At 36.7% G+C, this 24,980-nt stretch overlaps 1 protein-coding gene across 7 annotated transcripts in view; it reads right to left on the reverse strand.

The window, feature by feature from the left end:
• The window catches only part of PPP4R4 (protein phosphatase 4 regulatory subunit 4), a 114,073-nt gene that overhangs the window by 88,327 nt on the left and 766 nt on the right, over window positions 1-24,980 (reverse strand). For all 7 annotated transcript variants that reach the window (XM_032287535.1, XM_032287537.1, XM_032287534.1 and 4 more), the window contains exon 2: window positions 23,944-24,017. In XM_032287535.1, the coding sequence (XP_032143426.1) occupies window positions 23,944-24,017 (74 nt within the window). The remainder of the gene's footprint in view (window positions 1-23,943; window positions 24,018-24,980) is intronic.

A 24,980-nucleotide genomic window follows, 5' to 3' on the forward strand; every position in this document is an offset into this window, starting at 1 on the left:
GAAGAAAATATTTCAGAAAAGACAGAGCTAGAAAAAAGAAAAAGATGAATGAACACTTTAAGATAATACCTCAAGAGAAATAAAAGGTGAAAAGAAGAAAAATTTTTAAATAAAAAAGATTTGAGTCCGGGCGCTGCAGCTCACACCTGAAATCCCAGCACTTTGGGAAGCCAACACAGGTGGATCACCTGAGGTCAGGAGTTCAAGACCAGCCTGGCCAACATGGTGAAACCCCCATCTCTACCAAAAATACAAAAATTAGCTGGGTGTGGTGGCAGACACCTGTAATCCCAGCCATGTGGGAGGCTGAGGCAGGGGAATCACTTGAACCCAGGAGGCAGAGGTTGCAGTAACCCGAGATTGCGCTACTGTACTCCAGCCTGGGCAACAGAATGAGACTCCATCTCCAAAAAAAAAAGAAAAAAAAAAAATTGAGAGAAAGTAATATATAAGATAGGCAAAGAAGATCCAACAACTTTTAATGGAAGTTCCTGGATAAGAAAACTAAAGCAAAGGAAGGAATTTTTTTAAGTCAAAAAAAAAAAAAAAAGCCCTTTCCTATAATTTAGAAAAAAAAAAAAAAAAAGATTCAAAATTACATACAACAAACCTGAGAAAATCAATGCAATATAACCAATACTGAGATTTACTGTTGAAACTTAAAGGTAAAGCAAAATCCTTTGGGCATCCAGGCAAAATAAGCAAGTTACTTAGGAAAAAAAAGAAAAGTAGATTATCATTAGACTTTCACAGCAATAAGATACAAGAAAAGCAAATAATACTAGTCTGTAGGCTGATATTGCTCACTATAAACAGGACATCAAAAAATATAAAAGTAAATATAAATTTTATAAAAGTATAAAAAATTATAATCACCATAATCTTTAATTTCTATAATCAATTTATATCTGACCCTTTTCCTACCCAGGAAGGAAAACTGATATATTATGGCTAGAACATTGGGTATTATGAGTTTGAAGGAAAAGAAATTAGATTAGCTAGTGATTCTCAACCAGGAGTGATCTGCCCCTTCCCCTCCCCTCCACTCAAGGTCTAGAGACATTTTTTTTTTTTTTTTTAATCATCACTTGGGAAATGTTACTGTAATCTAATAGGCAAAAGCCAGGGATACCACTAAGCATCCTACAATGCACAAGACAGCTGCCTACAACAAAGAATGTCAATATCTCAACAAAATATGTCTAAGAAATCTTGGTTTAGACAAAGCAAATGTTAGTTGAGCCACATGAAACCACCAACATTAATTACTAGCCATAGTTCAACATATATGTTGAGCTTGGCAGAAATATATTAAGTCAGTGAGATCAAGAAAATGTATACAAGTTAGTAACTACAACATGCAGAGCAGTGGTTCTGAAACTTCAGCATGTGTCAGAATCACCTTGTGCAACGCTTGCTAAAACTGGGTCCCACCCCCAGAGATTCTGGTTCAATTGGTCTTGTTGAGGTTTGGGAACTTGATTTCTAACAGGTTCACACATCAAGAGTCACCATGGTAGAAGGACAGTCAAAAACAAAAAAGAGGAAAAGGAGACTGCAGAAGCAACATTTTTTAGACCATGTGAGTGAAATAAGCCAAGTGCATAGCAGCAGTTTGCCCAAATGAAGCAGAAGGTCCATTTGACAGTAGACTGCATATGTTCAAAACTTCTGTTAGTCCTGGCTACAGGGCTTTTCATAATGATATTAAAAGTAATATGGCAAAAAAATAGCAGAGATGGAATAACATGTAAGTCTACTTAAATGTCATTAGAAAAAACTCCATAACAAGGAGTTGGGAAAGGGTTGTGTATCAGACAAAAGAGGCACTGAGTAGACTTGGCTGTTCATTAAAGTGAGAGCTCTTAACTTGCATGCCGGGGAATGTTGGGGGCTGTGAACATGTTGTTTGTCCTGCTGACTTTAGACATAATCAGTATAAATAAACCAAGCATTACCCGGCACAGTGGTACTGCCCCTGTAGTCCCAGGTAGTCAAGAGCCTGAGATAGGAGGATCACTCCAGCCCAGGCCCAGGCATTCAAGTCCAGCCTGGGCAACATAGCAAGACCCTATCTCTTAAGAAAAAAAAAAAAAAAAAGTATGTGTGGATCTATGCTACCATCACTGACTAGAAGAAACTCAAAAACAAGTGGCATAGAAGATTACACTTTCTTGCTACTTTATATCATATATGTAATTTCTAAATAAATATTTGATCAATATTATCATTTTTGTTTCAGAATAAGCTTCCCAGACTTTCAAATCTACAACTTTCTACTGAAAAGCCCAGCATGGGAAATAATCATCATGGTTATAACTTGAGCTGCTTCTTTTTGCCCCAGTTGTGCTATTCTTTGGGACATGCTCCTTTTCTAGGAGCGTTCAGAAACAAAATGAACACAAGCCCACTCAACAAACCATTCCGCTAAAACTAATAAGAATTGGGTTAATCATCTAGTCTGTACACTAGTGGCTAAAAAGGAAAGCTGGAAAAAAAAAAAAAGGACTAGTTAAATAAATGAATTTAGGACATCTATCTTTTAAACTCTAAATTAATGTTACTAATTATTTTATCCCTACTGGGAGATGCACCTATTTTAAAGAGCCATTTATAGTAATACCTTAAGCCAGTGGAAAACAAGTCAATCCACTGAAGTATTCTTTGCTACAATAAAAGTTTTATAGTCTTTCTTATTGTCCCAGCTTCTGCCATTGTCATGGCAAACTCTATCATTAAGGTGAGTGACCAATAGCTGGTTTCTGATCTCTTGTAATCCAAGGATGTTTTACCCAAATATGGCATTCCTCAACTCCTAGCAAAGCAGCACACAGTAAGGGCTTCATAAATATTTGTTAAAATGAATTCATCTCCACTTCATATCAGCAACCCACTCCTTTTGTAAAAGGCTGGATCTTATTATCTGGAAATGCTCCATCTCTAGAATCTCAAATTGTGATCTCACTTATTGACCATTAACTCTTATTTTTCTATTTTTCTATTACTAAGCCTATGTGTTTCACCCTCATCACATTTCTTATCCGTTAACTTTCTTATTCTGCAGTCCCTAAATTATTGCTAGTTTCACTTTCTTCCTTGCCAGCCTGAACCTCCCTATTATTTCAATTAGATTCTCGCCCTTAACTTTAATAACCTCCTTCTAATAACAACAAAATAAAAATAGTATATAATATACTATAAGCCAGGCATTGTGCTAATAAATAAGCACCGAACGTGCATTCATCTTATTTAATTCTCATAATAATTTTATAAGGTGGGTAGATATTATTATTATCCCATTTTGTATATCAGAAAATTAGAGCTTAGAAAAATTAAGGTACTTGCCTAAAGTTATGCAGCCTGTACTACTGCAAAACTCAGGCTATCAACCACTAAACTACACTGACTCCCATCCAAACTGTGCATACAGACAACAGCAAACACATCCATTGGCTTTTCCTTTCCCACTCCTGCTTAATCCTTTAAAAATGTACAGTTTAAAAAAATAAATAAATAAAAATAAAAAACTTTGTCTTCAAAGATCAATGATGCTAGACAAAAATACAAAATGATAACTAATTTGTTGCAATCAAGACAGGAATCAGAAATTCTTAGTTTATGATATTGCCTAGAGCATTTTCAGAAACATCTTTGAGCTCTCAAATGAGGCTACCTGTGCTAGTTTATGAAATCTTTGCCCTTCTTCACAAAAAATAAGCCACATGTTAGAATAAATCCAGATGCTAACAATATTATCTTCCAGTATTCTTGTACCTTGCTCCTACCTCTAAGAACTTAAAAAATCTATTAAGGAAGACAGATTCACACACTAAAAATTTTGACTACATGGCACAAAGTCCTCTTTTTCTAGCCTGGACATCCTCATAATTTGTTTAATCCTAAACCACTTGGACAAGGGAAAGGAAATGAGCAGATGCTATCCAAAAATTATGATGTGACATAATCAGTGAGCACTGTATCTGAGAACTCCAGATTTGCTACTGTTTAACTATGTAGATATCAAATGTTTGTAGTTATAGAGAGCCAGTGATCCTACTCCTAGTAGCTCTCACTTAAAATCCAAAATATAACTCATAAGCTGCTGATCTGTGCTTGAATTTATAACAATAAAGCAGATGCCACAAAGGCCTTGCTTTGAGTTCACAATAAAAATTAAACTTTACATAGTTGATAGTTAATTATTTCCTTACTCAAATTAAATTATTCAACAGTTTGTTTTAATGAATAGAACAAAATAAATTAAATGATTACCTTAGAGAATTAACCTTCCAAGAAAGACAAAACCAAAGGCAAAGATGACTGATAGAGGGACTCAAGAAACTTAAGCAGAAGATACTGAATACCAATCCCTAACATCAGTAATTTTTCAAATATAGCATATTTCCATGTTAGTCGTGTAAAATCAAATCCTTAATGATGTTAAGTCTTTAAAACACTGACTTAAAAGGTTTATGTAGAAAACCATTCAAACCTGATTATAGTCTTCATGCTTAAGACCATAGAGAAACAAATAATGGTTTTTAGTAGGACCAAAAAAAGAGCAAAAGAAAAATTAACATTTAAGGGCCTACTATGTGCTATACAAGGCATTTTACATACATAATTACATTAATCATCACAATATATGAGCAGTATATTTCTATCCTTACTGATGCTAAGGGAAAAAAAATGGGATTCACCCAAATCCATGAGACTAGTAAAGATTAGAGTCAGGATTCCAACCTATGATTTCTCAGTTCATAACCTACAGCCATCATACCACCTCAGATCACAGTCCCAGCAGAAGAACTGGCTTAATTGCCAGCCTAAAAGGATTTCTAAGTTGATAATTTTATAAGAGTTATATTCATTATTTATTTAATATTTATGTTACAATAAATTATTTTACTAATAATGTCCACTGTGTATCTTTTACTATCAATGCCATGTCAAAACCGTATACAAGTGTTTCATGTTCCTTGTGAAGAGACTAATTCCTCTTTGGATTAAACCTTCATTACCAGGTATACAGAGAACATTGCCTTTTCAGTGGCTCTTCAACAATTTATACAGCAAGATAGGAGGAATAAGTTCTGCTGTTCTATACCACTGCAGGGTGAATATGATTAACAACACTATAGTGTATATTTTCAAAAAGCCAGAAGAGAGAATTTTGAATGTTCACAACACAAAGGAATGATAAATGTTCAAGGTGATGAATATGCTAACTACTCTGATTTGCTCATTACACACTGCTTACATGTATTGAAATATGCTCTGTATCCCATAAATATAAACAATTATTACATGTCAACTAAAACCAAAATAAAAAATAAATAAAGGCCCAAAATTTTCCTGAAAAAAAGTTGAGCTTATTTTCCCCATCCCTCTTTATATCAACAGGGGTACAAACAGCCTTCTGATTCCACAGGATACAGTCTAGAATTATTTCAACCTTCCCTTTCTCCTTACACCCCATGGCACATTTCACAACAGTATAACAAGATGTGCATGACTCCCAACTGTTCTGGAGTGAAAAGAACTTACTAAGGTGCAAGCACACCTGTGGCATTAATAAATCCTTGTTTTCTGTATTATCTTGAATTTTTTTCATATTGTAAAATATAAATAAGATTATATGATATTAACTTTGATATGTTTTACCGTATTATACATGGGAGAATTATTGTTAAATTTTAGTTTCAGTTATATCTATTAATAGATATGCACACAACTGTGTAGCTGTAGGGTCACAATTTAAAATGCATTCCTTACAAGATAATGTCATAGTGAAAAAAAAAAAGGTAGGAAATCACTGCTCTATAATATTTTGCATAGAGTAAAAGGGAATATTACCAAAGTCCCTCCTAAATATCTGAGCTATAGCAGCAATATTGAAAGGTATGCAAAACATTAGTTCAGGACTAACTATATAAACTTGGAAGAGTTCTGGGAACATTGTAAGCTCATTCCTGTTCATTTTTTTTAACCAGACTTTCTATTTTTCTATTTCCTCATTAACAAATAGCAGTAAAAATTCCTTTAAAATACTTTTTTTTTTTTTTTTGAGATGGAGTCTCCCTGCATTGCCCAGGCTAAAGCAAGATGGCGCTATCTTGGCTCACTACAACCTATGCCTCCTGGGTTCAAGCAATTCTCCTGCCTCAGCCTCCTGAGTAGCTGGGACTACAGGCATGCACCGCCATGCCTGGCTAATTTCTTAATAAAGACAGGGTTTCACCATATTGGCCAGGCTGGTCTCGAACTCCTGACCTCAAGTGATCTGCCTGTCTTGGCCTCCCAGAGTGCTGGGATTATAGGTGTGAGCCACTGTCCCAGGCCTAAAATACTTTTGTAAAAATATGTAGCTATGTTAGGAAATAGCTGGGGAAAAGGGCTAGCTAAAACAACATACTGCCATCCCAGCCAGCCCAGTAAGACAAACTCAGAAGGGAAAACAGAATAGTAACCAATAGCTATTAAAAATAAATAAATAAACAAACAAACATACCAGGTGTGGTGGCACACTCCTGTAAGTCCACTAGGGAGCTACTAGGGAGGCTAAGGCAGGAGGATTGCTTGACGCCAGGAGTTGAGACCAGCCTGGGCAATACAGTAAGCCCCTATTCTCAAAGAAATAAATAAATAAAAGCAGTCCAAATCCCTGACACCTACAGGAAGAAGGGATGACAAGGAAGTGTCACAGGAAGGAGAAGAGACCCAATTACCTAACCTAAACAGATGAAGTGATATGTTCAATCATTCAGGAATGGCTGGGTGCCAGGCACTGGTTCTGGATTCTCCAACACAATCTAATAATGCTTTATGCCTAGCACAGAATGTGTCAGACAATGAAGACTGTCGGAGTACTTAGAATACTGAGAGAAAAAGAAACAGTATAAAATTACTCCCAGGTTTCCCTGTAGTATGATATAGAAAGATGGTCAGACTTCAATAACAAGCAGAGGCACATTTAGATAAGAAGTGATTAATGAAGTTTCGGGCACATTGAGTTTGAAAAGCCAGCAAGACATTCTGGTGGAGACGCCCTGGTAGAGGTACTCAGCAAACTGAAATGATTCAAAGCTGAGAAGGAAAGTCAAGGCTACAGCCACACATTTGGAAATCATGCCATGAAAATGATATATGAAATCCAGAATGTATAATATGACCCAGAAAAAGAGTCCCTAGTAATACACAGTGGCTCCTGCCTGTTTATTGGACTGATTATCACTGTAAATGGGGCACTGAATCAGGAAAAAGGTAATACAAACAAACCAATAATAATATTTAAAAACTCATCAGTCAATCCAAAATCAATCTGTAAAAGCTATGTGAAATAATAGTTTCTTTTCTCTAATATTAATAAGGACAGGATAAGATAGAATACAATCAAATGTTCAAGTTAAAAGAGGGCCTTGGAAATATAATGCATCTCCTTCACATTGTGACAATGAAGAAACCAACATCTACAGAGATTATGGAACTTGTTCAAAGGCAACCAGCTAGTTAGTATCAGGGTCAAAATGTCATCTCCACAAAGCAAGAGTGGATTTGCAAAAACTAGCGCTCCTATAAGATCTCTCATGGGTTCCTAAATAGCTATTCATTTAAATACATTTTATATATGTATATTTTCTTCTTTAAGAGAAAAAAAGTCAATTTGCTACCTGATTTATTATAACTGTTTTGGACATTTTTCTCATTCCTTTCAACAATATATGAGTCATCAGTCCTCTAGTTATTCTAAAATAATTCCTTTTTCAGTTTTATTGAGGCATAACTGACAAAAATGGTACATATTCAAGATATACAATGTGATGGGATTTTTAAATCCTTTTTAATTGTAAATTGAGAAAAAATAAATTGTATGTATTATGGGCTACAAAGTGATCATGAGTGATGTCTTGATATACATATACATTGTAAAATTACTATAATAAAGCTAATCAACATGTCCATCACCTCACATACTGACTTTTTTGTGGTGAGAATACTTAGGATCCATTCTCTTAGCAAATTTTAACTACACAAACGTCTAAGGAAATACAATTATTAATTACGACATATGTAACTCAATGGGTAAATAATTTAGGTATTATATCAAGATATAAATCTCCATATGTGTGTGTGTGTGTATGTGTGTGTGTGTGTGTGTGTGTAGGTAGGTAGATATGTGTCTATATAGAGATGTGTAAACATAGATGTGTATACATAGATATGTGTATATATACACATTCAACATGTGTATATATGTATACACATATCAATATGTGTATATATCTATAGATATGTGTGTGTATATATACATATATATACACACACACATTCATCACTATGGTACTCTTCCAAAAGCACATAACCCCAATCTAATGATGAGAAAAAATAACATAGCACAAACCAAACTTGAGAGACAGTCTATAAAATACATGACCAGTACTCTTCAAATACACACACACACACACACACACACACACGTATATATATATATATTATAGGCAAGATATATATATTATAGGCAAGATATAGATATATATATCCCTGTCAAGATTTCAATATGTTGTCCAAAGACCAGGTCCACATACTATTTATGTAGTAATAATGAAGAAACTAAGCAGTATAACAAAATAAAAGGCATTTTGATTGTAGGGTCATCCTCATAAAATACAATCAAAATAAGACATTACAGGAAAAGAAAACTGAAGATTAATCCTCTCATTAACATAGACGACAAAATCCTCCACAAATCATTAACAAATTGAGTCCAGAAACATACAAAAAGACTAAAACATAATGAAGAAGTAGGATTTATTCCAAGAATGAGAGGTTGGTTCATTATTCAAAAATTAATCAATGTATGTCACTGTATTAAAAGACTAAATAAGAAAGCCATATACCATAACAATAGATACAAGGAAAAAAGCATTCTACAAGATTCAATACCCATTCATAATAAAACTTAGCAAATTAGGAATAGAGGAAACTTAACCTAATGGTATTTATTTTAAAAAGTAAGAAAATGCTTTCTCTCTAAGATGAAGAAAGGCTGGAAGTCCTTTCTCACCACTCCCACAGGTGAGAAACCTGACAGGTATTTCCTTAACTGAATGACCAAGATTAACATAACTGATGATAAATCACGGTGATAGCATGAACACCTGATGAAATAAGAAAGGCATTTCACCACTAGGGTACTCTTGCTAAAAGCACATAACTCCAATCTAATGATGACAAATAACAACACACGAACCCAACTTGAGAGACAGTCTATGAAATACCTGCCTAGTACTCTTCAAAACTATCAAGATCATGAAAAATAGGGAATGGTTAAGGAAGTATCACAGCCAAGAGAAGACTAAGGACACATGACAACTAAATACAGTGTAGTTTTCTGGAGTTCATCTTGAAACAGGAAAAAAAAAAAAAAGACACTAATGAAAAAACTAGAGAAATCCAAATGAATTCTGAAGTTTAGTGATGTATGAATGCTAATTTCTGAATTTTTGAAAGATGTACCATGATTACGTATTAATAAGATGTTAGTATTAGGGGATACTGGTGGAAGATATATAGGAACTTTCTGTACTAACTTTGCAATGTTTGTGAAAATTTAAAATTATTCCAAAATAAAAAAAAATTTTAATTAAAAGGACAGAAAAAGATATACTTTGTAAACACTAACCAAAAGAAAGTTGGAATGAATATGTTAAGATTAGAAAAAGTAGATTTCAAAACAAAGTATATTTCCTTTTTTTGTTTGTTTTTTTTGTTTTCCTGAGATGACTCTTGCTCTGTCACCCAGGCTGGAGTAGTGCAGTGGTACTATCTTAGCTCACTGCAACCTCTGCCTCCCAGGTTCAAGCAATTCTCCCAACTCAGCCTCCTGAGTAGCCAAGATTACAGGCGCCTGCCACCACACCTGGCTATTTTTTGTATTTTTAGTAGAGACAGGTTTTCACTATGTTGGCCAGGCTGGTCTCAAACTCCTGACCTCATGATCCACCCACCTCAGCCTCCCAAAGTGCAGGGATTACAGGCATGAGCCACCATACCCAGGCTAACAAAGTATATTTCAAAGGATAAACATTACATAATGACAAGGGGGTCAATTCAAGAAAACATAATAATCCAAATTGCATATGCACTTCACCACACAGTTTCAAAATACATAAACTACTAGTAAAAAATTATATATTTGAAAGGAGGAATAGATGAACCTACAATTACAATTACAGAGAGACTTCAATACTCTCTGTAATCAATAGAACAAATTATAAACACAATGAAATATCACTACACACTACTAGAAAGACTTAAAATTAAAAAGACTGATCATATCAAGTGTTATAGAGTATAAGGAGCAACTCAAACTCTCATATACTGCTGGTGGAAATATAAAATGGTACAATCACCTTAGAAACAGTTTAGCAGTTTCTTAAAGATATAAACAAACATTTACTAGAGGGTCCAATCATTCGATGTTTACCAGAGAGGAAAGAAAGCACATGTCTACATAAAGATTTAAAAATGAATGTGTATAACCACTAAGTTTGTAACAGTCCAAAACTGAAAATTACCCAGATGTTCAACTGATGAATGGATAAACAAGATGTGTTATACCCATTAAATGTAATCATCACCAATAATTAAAAACCGGTAAACAAATGATATAGGCAACATCAAGGATGAACTACAAAATAATTAGATTGAGAGAAAAGATAGACAAGAGTAGACTGTATGATCCATTTCTATAAAATTCTAAAAACTGCAAACTAATTTATAGTAACGGAAAGCAGATTAGTTATTGCCTGGAATGGAAGGGGCTCACGGAAGGAAGAGAGAGATAATCTAAGGACACAAGTAGCTTTTGGGAGTGATGGATATATTCAATATCTGAATTGTGTATACATATGTCAAAATTTGTTAAATTGCATGGTTTAAATATGTGTGATTTACTGGATGTCAATTATACCTCAAAAAACTGCAAAAAATGAAAAAATATATAGTCACCATATGACCTAACATTCCATTCTTAGGCGTTTATTCAAGAGATATAAGAACATATATCTTATTTATCCAAAAGATATAAAAACATCTAGATTCCATAACAGGCAAAATTATTCCATAATGACAAAAAGCAGACCAATGGCTGCTTAGGATTAGGGTGTGAAGTTAACTGCAAAGACACTAGTGGCTTTTGTGGAGTGATGAAAATGTTCTATATTTTGTGCTAGTTATACAGGTGTACCCTTTTGTCAAAACTCATCAAGCCATATACTTAGTTTATTTAAATTATACTTCAATAAAGTTATTTTCCAAAAATGGAGGTGGGGGGATTTAGTGCCCAATCTAGAAAACTAATCTGGAGAGGAAACTCTGTAACACAAGAAGTTTCTAGATAGGATGTTTCCTATATATCCAAAGTAAACTACGTTCTGAATCGCAAACAGATGACTTAAAAGGGCAGCAACAACTTTCCTTTACTGAACACTACTCTGAACCAAGCACTGTGCCCTATACATAGATTTCCTCTAATCTTCTCAACAATCCTGCAGTGAAGGTATTATTATTACTCTCATTTCGTTAGTTGATGCAGGTTCTTGATTGTGTTGATGCTCTTTACCATTTGGTATGTTTTAGAGTGGCTGGTACTGGTTGTTCCTTTATATGTGTAGAGCCTCTTTCAGAAGCTCTTGTAAAGCAGGTCTGGTGGTGATGAAATCTCTGAGTACTTGCTTGTTCACAAAGGATTTTATTTTTCCTTCACTTATGAAGCTTAGTTTGTCTGGATAGGAGATTCTGGGTTGAAAGTTCTTTTAAGGATGTTGAATGTTGGCCCCCACTCTCTTCTGGCTTGTAGGGTTTCTGCTGAGAGATCTGCTGTGAGTCTAATGGGCTTCCCTTTGTGGGTAACCCGACCTCTCTCTGGCTGCCCTTAGCATTTTCTCCCTCATTTCAACCCTGGTGAATCTGACGATTATGTGCCTTGGGGTTGCTCTTCTTGATGAATATCTTTGTGGTGTTCTCTGTATTTCCTGGACTTGAATATTGGCCTGCCTTGCTAGGTTGGGGAAGTTTTCCTGGATAATATCCTGAAGAGTGTTTTCCAGCTTGGATTCATTCTCTTCGTCACATTCAGGTGCACCTATCAGACGTAGATTAGGTCTTTTCACATAGTCCCACATTTCTTGGAGATTTTGTTCATTCCTTTTTTCCCTTTTTTCTCTATTCTTACCTTCTCATTTTATTTCATTGAGTTGATCTTCGACCTCTGATATCCTTTCTTCTGCTTGGTCAATTCAGCTGTTGAAACTTGTGCATGTTTGCGAAGTTCTCGTGTTGTGTTTTTCAGCTCCAACAATTCACTTATATTCCTCTCTATGTTGTCCACTCTCGTCAGCATTTCGTCAAATCTTTTTTCAAGGTTCTTAGTTTCTTTGCATTGGGTTAGAACATGTTCTTTTAGCTCACTGTAGTTTCTTATTACCCACCTTCTGAAGTCTGATTCTGTCATTTCATCACACTCCTTCTCCATCCAGCCTTGTTCCCTTGCTGGTGAGGAGTTGTGATCCCTTTTAGGAAGAGAGGTGTTCTGGTTTCGGGTTTTCTCATCCTTTTTGCGCTGGTTTCTTCCCATCTTTATGGGTTTATCCACCTGTTGCCTTTGTAGTTACTGACTTTCAGATTGGGTCTCTGAGTGAACTTCCAGTTTGTGGATGCTGAAGTTACTTCTTTTTCTTAGCTTTCCTTCTAACAGTCTGGCCCCTCTGCTGTAGGACTGTTGAGGTCCACTCCAGGCCCTGCTTGCCAGGGGATCACCTGCAGCAGCTGCAGAACAGTAAGGGTTGCTACCAGTTTCCTCTTCTGCTATCTTTGTCCCAGAAGGATGCCCGCCAAATGTCAGTCTGTTCTCTCCTTTATGAGGTGACTCTTTGGATATATGGGGGTCAGGGAGCTGCTTGAGGAGACAGTCTGTCCTTTATTGGAGCTCAAGTCCTGAGCTGTGAGCTCCATTGTTCATTCAGAGTTGCTGGGCAGGTACGTTTAGGTCTGCGGCAGCAGAACTCATAAACTCCCTTTTTTTTTTTTTTTTTCCCCAGGTGCTCTGTCCCAGGGAGTTAGGGCTTTATTTATGAGTTTCTGTCGTGCTGCTGCCTTTTTTTTTTTTCTCTCTCAGGGCTGCCCTGCCCAGCGAGGAGGCAGCCTAGACACTGACTGCCTGCAGAGGCTTTGCTGAGCTGCTGCGGGCTCCGCCCAGCTGCCATGTGATCTTCCCTGCAGTCCTGTTTATATGGGTGTAGTTAGAATTGCCTTGGCAATGGTGGCCCGCCTCTGTTATGGCGGACTCTCTCAGTAGTGGCAGGTTGCCTCGACAATTGTGGGCTGCCTCAGCGATGGTCAGACTGCCTCCATAGTGGTGGAGTGTCTCAGTAATGGCAGACAACCCTCCCCGACAGAGCCTGACTATCCCGGGTTCAGCTGTGCTTGCTGTGAAACTCTCAACCCAGAGCATTTTCAATTACTGTTTGTTTTTTTGTGTGTGGGGGGGGGAGAGAGGGGTGGGACCAGCCGAGCCTGATCACTGGCTCCCTGACTCAGAGTCTTTTTGTTGTTGTTGTTGTTGAACGGTCGACTACCTCCCACTGTTCCAGTCGCCTGTTGAAAAGGCACCGGGATCTCCCGTGCCGCAACTTACTGAGCCAGCTGAAACAGCTGCGCTGAGATTCCTGGTGGTTTTTTCACCTAGGAATCTCCTGGCCTGGCTCCCTATTTCAGATGGAATGGGCAACTCTGCCATCTCAGGGCTCCAATCGCCAGCTAAGAGGGCTCCCGGACCAGTGTCTTTTGTATGGAGAACTGCCACGCCAGGGCGCGGGCAAAGTAGCTGCGCCAGCCGAAACAGCCAAGCCGGCCAAAACAGCCGCACTGGCGACCCGTGGGGCTCCTCCGCCTGGGAATCTCCTGGTCTGTGGGCAATAAAAATCCTCCTGGAAATGCGGCATCCACTCACCCTCTGCACTTTCACTGGGAGCTGCAATCCTGAGCTGTTCCTAGTAGGCCATCTTCCCCCGATCGATTATTAATCTCATTTCATTTTTTGTTTGTCTTGAGACAGGGTCTCACGTTGTTGCCCAGGCTGGAGTTCAGTGGCACATTTATGGCTCACTGCAGCCTCAAACTCCTGAGTGCAAGCAATCCTCCCACCTCAGCCTCCCAAGTAGCTGAAAAACAGGCACAAGCCACCATGCCTGGATAATTTTTTAAATTTTTTTGTAGAGACAGGGTCTTTCTATATTGCCCAGACTACTTTCGAATTCCTGGGCTTAACTGATGCTCCTGCCTTGATCTCTCAAACTGCTGGGATTACAGGAGTGAGTCACTGTGCCCAGCCTATTTATTCGCACTTTATATTAAAAGACTTAGGTTCAGAGAAGATAAGCAACCCACCCAAGTTCTTTCAGTAAGTAAATGAGCGAGCCTCAGCGTCCTAGAATAAATCTGGGTCTGTCTTAAACTATTTCTAACACAACATGCTGACTCTCAATACCTGTTAATTGGGGATAACCTTTATTCTACTGAAATTTAAGAAAAACGCATTTGCTTCCTTCAAATATCTCCTTGAATACAAGTATCTGCTAGTATAATGACCTTCATTCCCCAGGAGATGCCTAGCACATAAGTACTCAGACATTTTATATATTTTAATCTAAATTCATAAGATTTACTATAAAGCAACTATTAGTTGTATTACAAATCCTTTCCATTATTAACATCTCTAATTGGAGGGAAAATTGCATTCTAATGGTATAACAGATTTTGCAATTATTACTAACATGATTACCATATACCAGTATCATATAAGGATACGCCAAAAGGGACAACTATGAGGACCTAAGCCTAAACACTTTCTCTATGCTTTCTACATTTGATAGCCAACAAAGTCAATGAAAGACACTATAATGCCCAAAAGATCAAACTGAAAGATGTACAAATTCAAAAGATCATTAGACCTTATTCAATGCTTTAATTCCCTTCAAGTAATCCTAATTTTAAGAAGGAAGACAGCTGGGCACAGTGGCTCATGCCTGTAATTCCAGCACTTTGGGAGGCCAAGGCGGGTGGATTACAAGATGAGGAGTTCAAAAACAGCCTGACCAACACAGTGAAACTTCGTCTCTACTAAAAATACAAAAAAATTAGCCAGGCATGGTGGCGTGCACCTGTAATCCCAGCTACTCAGGAGGCTGAGACAGGAGAATCACTTGAACCTGGGAGGCAAAGGTTGCAGTGAGCTGAGAGTGCGCCATTGCACTCCAGCCTGGGCAACAGAGCAAGACTCTGTCTCAAAAAAAAGGAGGAGGAAGACAGGTGTGGTGACTCATACCTATAATCCCCCTTGTGGGGGCTGAGGCAGGTGGATCACTTGAGGCCAGGAGTTCCAGACAAGCCTGGGCAATACAGCAAGACCCCTATCTCTACAAAAAAAAAAAAAAAAAAAAAAAAAAAAAACCATTAATTAGCCAGGCATGGTGACTAGTGCTTGTAGTCTCAGCTACTCAGGAGGCAGAGGCAGGAGGAACACTTAAACCCAGAAGTTCAAGGTTATTGTGAGCTATGACTGCACCACTACACTCCAGCCTGGGTGACAGACAGAGCAAGACCCTATCTAAAAAAAAAAAAAAGAAAAAAAGCTATGAATTTTACTACTTGGTATGGTGAATGCTTTAATTCTTAATGTAAATACTAAGAAACTACTGCACAATTCAATGTTACAAAACTGGGAGCCAAGCAATACAACTCCCATTTTTTATTGGGAACTAATTAATTATAATTTATGATAGAACTCGATCTTCCTTTGGCCCTGGGTTCTTCCATAGCTACTTCCCAAGAGGAGGCATTGGTATTAGTTAATTGCTCATGAAAATAAACATAAACATACACATACACATACACAGACACACACACGCCCACATACATTTACAATGTACATGTTATAATATGATTGCATTGTAGTTACATAACAATACATTTTTTATTCAAATATATATAGTTATTTTATATTGCTTTATATATTGTATCTTATATTTATTTTATAGATTAATTTTAATATATTTTATTCTATATTGTGAAATTATATTATTTATATTATAGAAATTTATAGGCATTTTTTAAAGTAATAAAACACTATGTTTACAAGATGAAAACTGCTCAATTCTCTCAGATCATGTTACGTTATTACGCTTCAGAAACCTTTTCAATGACATTATACAGGTCACTTTTACATTGATAAAAATATTTTACTTTTTATTTTTAAGCTTTTCCTACAGACCCCATGAGGACATTCTGCTTTCTACATATGTCACAGAGAAACCTTTCTGAATCTTCGGTAAGTAGGAAAAAAGACACAGTGCCTCCCATGGTTGCTCTCATAACAAAAGACAAGAAAACGGAGATGGGAAACAATCTCCAAACCCTTTATATTCAGAGACCTAGTGCTTTTCCAAAATAGGGAATTCAAGGTTCGCCAAAGACTTCAGTAATCTGGCCTTAACAATAATAGAAGGTATACAGCTGGAATCCATTATATACTGTTCTTAATATATTAAAAACTGATCCCTCTCTCCTAAAAAATAAAAAGAAGATACCTGCAATTTACATGTAGAAAGGCAAGTCATTTTTACATCATCTTCACAGAAGATGACAATGTGGGCATTTTTTTTTAATGAGGACCTCTTAGAATTATTAAAAGCACAGAGACTGAGAATAGTACTCCCAGAAACAGGTAAAGGACTCCAATATCCACTTTGTTTCTCTTTTTCTAAGAAAAACTAATCACGCAACAAGTCTCATCTCCTAAGAGACAACTTAATAACTGTGAGTCTTCTAACCAACAGTCTAGCCATGTAAAAACTTATAGAACTCCTCTTCTTGTAGGCAAAGAAAAAAAGTTAGATGATGTAAGTCATACACAGGGAAATAGAAACATCTGAAGGCTATTAACTAGGAAGCCCATTATTGATATGCTAGAAATTACGTACTAGAAAGTTTGTCACTCTTATTTCCTAAAAAATATAGGCCAGGGCCACGCAAACACTACTAGCAGAAGTATAAACTGGCAAAAACACATTGGAAAACTGTTCAGCAATCTCTTTTAAGCTTTAAGCTGGACATAGGCATATGCTATGACCAACAATTCTACTTCTATAATGATACCTAAAAGAAATGTACACATGTATTCACCAAGAGACTTGTACATGAATGATTGTAACAGCATTAATCATAAAAGCCCAAAACTGAAAACTAAGCCAAACATTCATCAGCAGTAGAATGCATAAATTGTGGTATATTCACATAATGTAATAGTATACAGCAATGAGAATGAACAATCTGTTGCTCCATGCAACAATATGGATAAATCTCTTTTTTTAAATGTTGAGCAAAAGAAGTTACATACAAAAGTATAGAGTGCTTCCTACCATATAAAGTTCAAAATCAGGCAAAGCAATGTATACTGTTAGAAGTCAGTAGAAGGGCTACCCTTTGCAGGAATTATGAGGCACTGGGGCAGGAATACAAAGGAAGCTACTAAGCTAACGCAATAGATAATGTTCTTTGTCTTAATCTGGATACTTGGTACATGGGTGTGTTCACTTGTGAAAACTTAACAAGCTGTATTTTATGATTTGTGCACATTTCTGCATATATTCAAAGTTTGCTTTAAAAATAAAATATATGCTTATGAAAGTACTTCTTTAACTGATATTGCAAATTCATTAATTTTTTTAAATGTATAAAGGCAAACAAAGAACAAACCAGACCATGGGAACAAATTTAACAGAGAGACAGCAGAGGAATATCAAGAACGAAGCAAGATCATCACAGAGCACACTTGGAAAGGAGATGGTATGTATCTCTCTCAAACTAAGGTGTTTGAGATGTTACAAAGTGTTAAAAGATCTGATTAAGCAATAAATACTCTCTCTATTCCCTTGCAACTGCAAGCTGAAAGCTGGTCCCTAATAGGCTACTCTCTGGAATGCCCACAGGCTACCACTCTCAATAGCTGAGTTGTAATCAACAGTCAGCTAAGTATGTTCCCAAACTAATTTATCTCAAATTTCACTTGCTATTGCAATTACACAATTACATAATTTAATTGAATATTAATAAATATATTTATATAAAAATTAAGTTAGAAGAGAAACTAAATTCAATAAACATAAGTTATCAAAGAAAATTGCTATTAAAGTATGGAAGAACACAGGTTTTAAAAGACAAGTAGAAAATCATAAAAACCTAGGACCATTCTTTCGGGCTGCTTAATAAGCAAATTTAAATTCTTGTTCAACTTAAAAGAAAACTGAACTTGATACTGTAAATACATTATGGGGTGATTTATGAAAGAAGGAGAATTTCAAACTTTAATCAGCAGACCCATACTCAAAGAAAAGATCACATCTCTACATTGAAAGATTGGCAAATGAAAATATATTTATAGTTTACATTAAAATGTAATGTTGAAAATACGTATCATCTATGATTTTATGATTTCCCACTCTAGCCAATTTTTTGTATTAACCAACTATCTATCTTAACTATGAAGAATGCAAAAGTCCTCTCCTGTATATTACTAAAGAAAAGTGGGCAAGCAACACTGGTGACTCAAGACCATCTATATACACATACACACATGCACACACACACACACACGCACACACACAAATCTGATCTCTCTCGCGCGTGCTCTCTCTCTCACACACACACACACACACACACACACACACATCATGCCTCACTAAAACAATACTGAAAGGCAGAAAGCATCAAAGACAGAAATCAAGACAATAAATGGAAGTAAAAGAAATGTGGGGACACAGGTCTTCAAAATGAGGGCATTCAAAGGAGTTTTTCACACAACTTTCCACTTTTGGATAGCAAATAAGATAGGTATTTTGAAAGATAAAACAATCCAGAGCTAAGTGGGTAGCAAAATTTTAATCACTGGAGCTCTTCCTCCCTGTCTTATTGCTACCCTATCCTAGTCTTGAACCCAAGAAGAAGTATGCCAGAGTTCTCATATGTACAATACTTGTTTATTTCCATTGACTTGGTTGCAGAAATCTCACTCTTTCATATCACTAGGGGGAGCACTTACTCTTTAAATAATGGGAAGAGAAAGGGAAAAAAAGTTCCAATTAAAGATGCACTTTATGATAGGGGCAGTGGCTGTGGAGGGGGTGTGTGCCTTCTGTAGTCCTAGCTATTCAGAAAGCTGAGGTGGGAGGATCATTTTAGCCCAGGAGTTACAGCACTATGACTGCGTCTGTGAATAGCCACTGCACTCCAGCCTGGGAAACATAATGACATCCTGTCTTTAAGAAAGAAAAGAAAAAAAAAGTAAAGCCCTTTATCTGACTGTCCCTGGAAAGAAAAGTGCAAAATGCTTCAAAACTCACAGCACAAAGTAAAAAATATTTTTAAAGTCACAAATGACTTTAAAAGTAAGCAACATAAAAGCTAAGCTCAGTACGTTAACCAATCAACATATTTAATGTACAATAGCAAATATTACTTAAGGTCATTTGGTAAAAATATATATATCAACAGGCTGACCTTACTCAGTTAAAAATGCTTTATGATTTGTGAAGATTCTAATTTCTGATAAATACTATTAGCAAAGGAAGTTAATGGATATCTATCACAAACTTCAGTTGGTATACTTTGTCTATTTATTCAGTTATTGGAAGGCTAAATTAATACCATTATCCTCTTTTAAAGTTTTAAATGTAACTAGAGCACTTAAGTAGCAAGGAAGAAGTGAACAAGAAAAGGAGACAGAAGGGAGTTGACACTAATGAAATTAGTGCCAGGTGCTTCAACCACTCTGGGAAAAGGAATTATTTCCACTTTACGAATGAAAAGCAGGGCTTGAAAACCATAACTAACTTGACTATCATCACATAGATAATAAATTGTAGAACAAGATATAACCCATAATACCCAAAACCAAAAATATCAGAAGTTGCTTAATTCATCTGGCAGTATAGTCATCTTAGATACCCTTTATTCCATTAAGTATATATTTATTTTTTTAGCCTTCATCATGAACTTTATTCATAAGGGAATTCCCTTAAAACCCATCTAAGAAATAAGAGATATATATTTATATCACACCAAAGAACAAGAAAGAATAACAACAACAAAGCTTGCCCTTGTCCTCCAAAACCTTGTCCTCCAGGACCTACAATCTACTGAAGAAAACATGCACACATCGTTCAGGAATATAAATCGGTGATTCACAGCCAATTGATGAAAGCCACCACTAAGTGATAAAGGAGCTCAAAGAATCCTGGGATCCATGTGGTTTAAACAGTTAGGGAAGACTTTATGAAAGATGCACGATTACAGCTGGATCCCAGAGATGGTATATGTTGGGTAGGGATATAATGAAAGAGTACTCCAGGATGGGGAAAAGCAAAAGTTAAGGATAAATACAGTGAAGCTGTGTAACAGTGAAAAGGCCAGCATGACTGCATCAAAAAAGTGAAAGAATAAGAGGAAACAACCCAGTATCCATCAACTGATGAATGGCCAAACAAAAGTGCTATATCCATGCAGTAGAATACTACACTACAATAAAAAGGAATAAAGTACTGATATCTGCTACAACATGGATGAACCTTGAAAACATTATGCTAAGTGAAAGAAGTCAGTCACAAAAGGCCACATACTGTATGATTCCATGTTTAGGAATGTCCAGAATAGGCAAATCCACAGAGATGGAAAGTAGAATAGTGGTTCCCAAAGGCTGAGAGGGTTGTGAAGTGAGGAGTAACTGCTAATAGTACAAGGTTTCTTTTGGGGATGACAAAAATATTCTAAAATTGATTGCAGTGACTGTTGTACAATTCTGTGAGTATAATAAAACCTACTTAACTATACAGTTTAAATGGGTGAACCTACATGAACTATGAATTATATCTCAATAAAGTTAGTTTTAAAAGTGAGGGACTGTTGCGATATCACATTGCACAGCTAAGACAGAGTGACTTACGGAGTATTCTGAATGCCTGGCTTCAGGGTCCACATTTTATCTGGTAGGGAACTAGAGATATACAAGTAAAGATTCACCTAATGAAAGCACAGTACACATACTTAAGATTCTTCTATAACAAAATCATTCACATGTTTTAAGTACATTCCAAAAACATATGCAAAATCACAAAGAAGAGAATGAACAAGAAAAATATGTGATATGATTCTGACTAAGACACAAGCTGTGACTATTAGGAAAGTTGTTTTGCTTCAGTGCTAAATGCCACAGATGGGTATATCAGTATCGTATTCATGCAAAACCACAAACTCATCTATGTCAAATCTTTGAAGACTGTAATATTCTAAACTTAATTGTGAAAATGTTATTAATAACTGACCTGTCATATTTCAGGGTAAGGCAATAAACTGTAATTTGTTTCTTATCGATGACAGTAGTCTGTAAATAAAGCTTTTTTAAGATATTGGAGTCAATAAAAATGCTATCGGAACCTCCACTAAGGTGGACAAAGACAAATATGACTTTGAATTCTAATTTTAACATAATACTCCCAAATAGTTTTAATATACAAAATAAAAGAACTAAAGAAACAAATGACACATAAAAGCAGAGAGCAAATATATATATATATATATATATACACACACACACACACATATATATATTATTTTACACATTATATATTATTCGATGTAGAGGAAAAGGTAAAATGCTCAAAAATAAACCTGAAAATCACTGACAGAGAGGAAAAATGGACTCAGCAAAGTACAAATTTTTAAAAAACGAATAAATTGCATTTACAATAGCAGGCTCAATACATGAGAGAAGATGAGAAGGCCTAAACAGAGGCAAAGTTTGGAACATCTCTATGAAACAATCCTGTCCCCTCCCCCGAATCCCAGGGAAGAAAGACCCTTTCAGGCATTCCTGGCATTATCCCTCCCTAAGCTGAACTAACGTGAAATCCCACATTCCCCCAGGAGGTGGTAAGATGGTAGGGATACAAAAGGAGAACTCAGTTGAAGAGCCCATACACAACCAAACTAGTGTTTTCCTTCTGAGTCACCTTGCAAACCTCCTTCAAGTTAGATGAGCCACAAGAAACTAAAGGAGATATTGGATCTCTTTTAAAACTCTCTTGTCTAAGAATAAGAAGGCCCATCTGTCTCTATAAGGGCTTTGTAAATTCCAGAACTGAGCGAAAATTATGTTGAGTGTGAGAAATAAAGACAACTCAGACATCCTGGTTTGCTAACAAACAATAAAGGCAAAATAGAAAACAAGCTTTCCTAAAAAAGAAATCTTATCACTGATATCTAGAATATGGTGTCTTCTATCGCAAGTAAATAGAGCAAGACTCTCTATTTCCTAACTCTAAGCCAGTTTTTATACTAAAGAAAAGAATTCAGTAGGAATAAACAGGAGCTTACTGTTGTAGATTAAAACACATTTATCCACACTTTCTCAATTTTCTACCTACTTTGAGTAAAAGAAATGTGGAAAAAGGCAAATGTGGACAACTACTGTTCACCATAATAAACATGGTAATTATTAAGGAATAAAGTATTCTAAATATAACACAATAAAATATGAAAATGGATTAAAAGTTGAATTCTTCTCTCAGTAAACACCCAAAACATATACTGTTGAATTCATACATAAATAGTTTTCTTTTAAGTAAATAGGTAGAAATGATGAGAGCATGCTACCACAGATACCCCAAAGATGGGGGAAAACAACATCAACATAAAGTCTAAAATGCAGAAACATTTCTAAATGATACAATTATCAGAGGAAATGGTCTACATGGTAAATGTGCTGATATTCTGACTAAAGCTAGAACAGAAACTCATGATGCCACTTTTAGCAGGCTAAAAAAGTAATTAAGAAAATTGAAGACCTGGAGAGGAATTTTTTTTTCAAAGGATCATTCAGCGAATAATACGGGACTAGAAACATGACCTATAAACAAGAAAGGAGAACAAGAGACTTGCCAGTACCTGAAACTGGCGCCGAGCTAAAGAAACAAGGACAACAAATATCCTAGGAAGTAAATAACATCAGTTTTCAAAATCTGATTCTGAAAAAAGAGAAAGTGAAGACTAATTTGCAAAAAGGGAAAAAAATGTTGTGTAAGCTAATGAAAAATTTTTACGTAAATATACACAAAATGCTGTAGGAAATTTCTATTTCTAAAGGATTTTCATCAATTAGTTAAAATATCATTAAGGTTCACTGTATTCGTTTTTAAGATGCTCAGTCTACAAGGCAATGTTTTAAATAGTTCAGAAAAATCTTGTAAATATTTGCAGTAACCATTTACCTTAAGCAATTCTGTAGAGCCTGTGAGATGGTTTGAAATTTAAACGACAGTAGGCCCAGCTAAGTTTCTAAAACCCCTCAGACAAAATCATAAAGCTTGCATAGCAAAAGTAATACAAACAGGACATCCTGAACAGCAAAATTAACTATCACATTTGTGGATTTTTTCCATATAGTAGATCCCATATAATGCTCATACTCTACAATGATCTTAAAACTAATCACTGTGTACTCAACTCTCATCTAAACTTACTGAATCTTGCATGAGAAAAACCAAAGCCAGAAAAGAAAAAAAAAAAAAAAGATGAGGTTCAGCTCAAACCATCTGCTCTTCCTCCTTCAAGCAACGTTCTATAAATTACGTATTTTATTTGGGTTCTCAAAGTCGTAAGTCCATAGCCAAATATAATTTATAATACAGTTAAGTACTATGCACACAAAAGTACTCTGTTCAAGTGGCTAAGTAAATCTGAACATAACGGGAACATACATTTCAGAAAGCATTCATCTATGCTGCCACAGGGGGAAAAAAAAAAAAGCAATTTCACAGAATGATTAGGAAATACCTGAGCAGATAAACAGCCCTTTCAATATCACTGAGGTCTTCATCAACTGTCAATCTTTCTATTTCTTCTGGTGTCTGTCAAGGGTAAAATACACATTATGCACCACAAACATTGGGTCGGTCTTGCCCCCCAACCTCCCAGTGAACCTCTATGAGGATAAACGAATGAAAAAGTTTCACAATTAAGCATTAACAATGAAAACTAATCAAGGAGCTGAGGATACCAGGCAACATCAATCACGGAGGTTTCTAACTGGGTGGTCGAGTTTGGGGAGGGGACTGTTTTTTTCTGGTTTTCTTCTTCTAGCTTCTAGATTGCAGCTTGAGAATCACATCGTGGCTTCAGAACCTTGGCCGAAATCCATTTCATACGCATGTTATAAAACGAATAAATACACACACTTTTTATCTCTAATACCTCAAGGCTATTTCTCCAGCATTTTCCACCCCACGAAATGCTAAAAGGAGTATGGATGAAGACTGCAGACGAGTGGGCATGAAAAGGACAAGATCTGGAGTGGGGGAGAGAAGAAAATAAACTCTGGGACTGGAAGAAAACCAGAGATTTGAGATATTGCGGCAGGTGGGAGTTAGACGAGCTAAAGCAGCTATTAAGCGATTCAGGAGAAAGGGGGTCCGTAAACTAGGTTTGCCTGCGCTAAGGGCAGGAACCTCCCCGAGGAAGATGACTCTGCGGGGTGGGGGAGCCAGTGGGGGCGGGGGGAACAAGCTGAAGGTTGACTCCCTCAAGGGGGTTGGGGAGCAGGGTCCCAGCTAGAGTCCTGGAGGGGCTGGGAGGAAGGGATGCGCGGTGACTCAGGATGGCGGCAAAGGATCGCGAGGGCTTTGAAGACCGGAACCAGGACGACACTGAGAAAGGATGCTAGCTGGGAGGCGAGGGGAGGCAGGGCTGCCTCGAGGGCAAGGGGACCCCAGCTTGATCTGACTTGGTGGGCTGGGGGTGAGGGGATGGGACGCGGGTGGTGTCTCCGGGAGAGGTGGGGGCAGGAGTAGGAGCCGTGTGGACCGAGGGGTGGG

Source organism: Sapajus apella, unplaced genomic scaffold, assembly GCF_009761245.1.
Source record: "Sapajus apella isolate SASKATOON/1434 unplaced genomic scaffold, GSC_monkey_1.0 scaffold20, whole genome shotgun sequence".
Taxonomy (NCBI): Eukaryota; Metazoa; Chordata; class Mammalia; order Primates; family Cebidae; genus Sapajus; species Sapajus apella.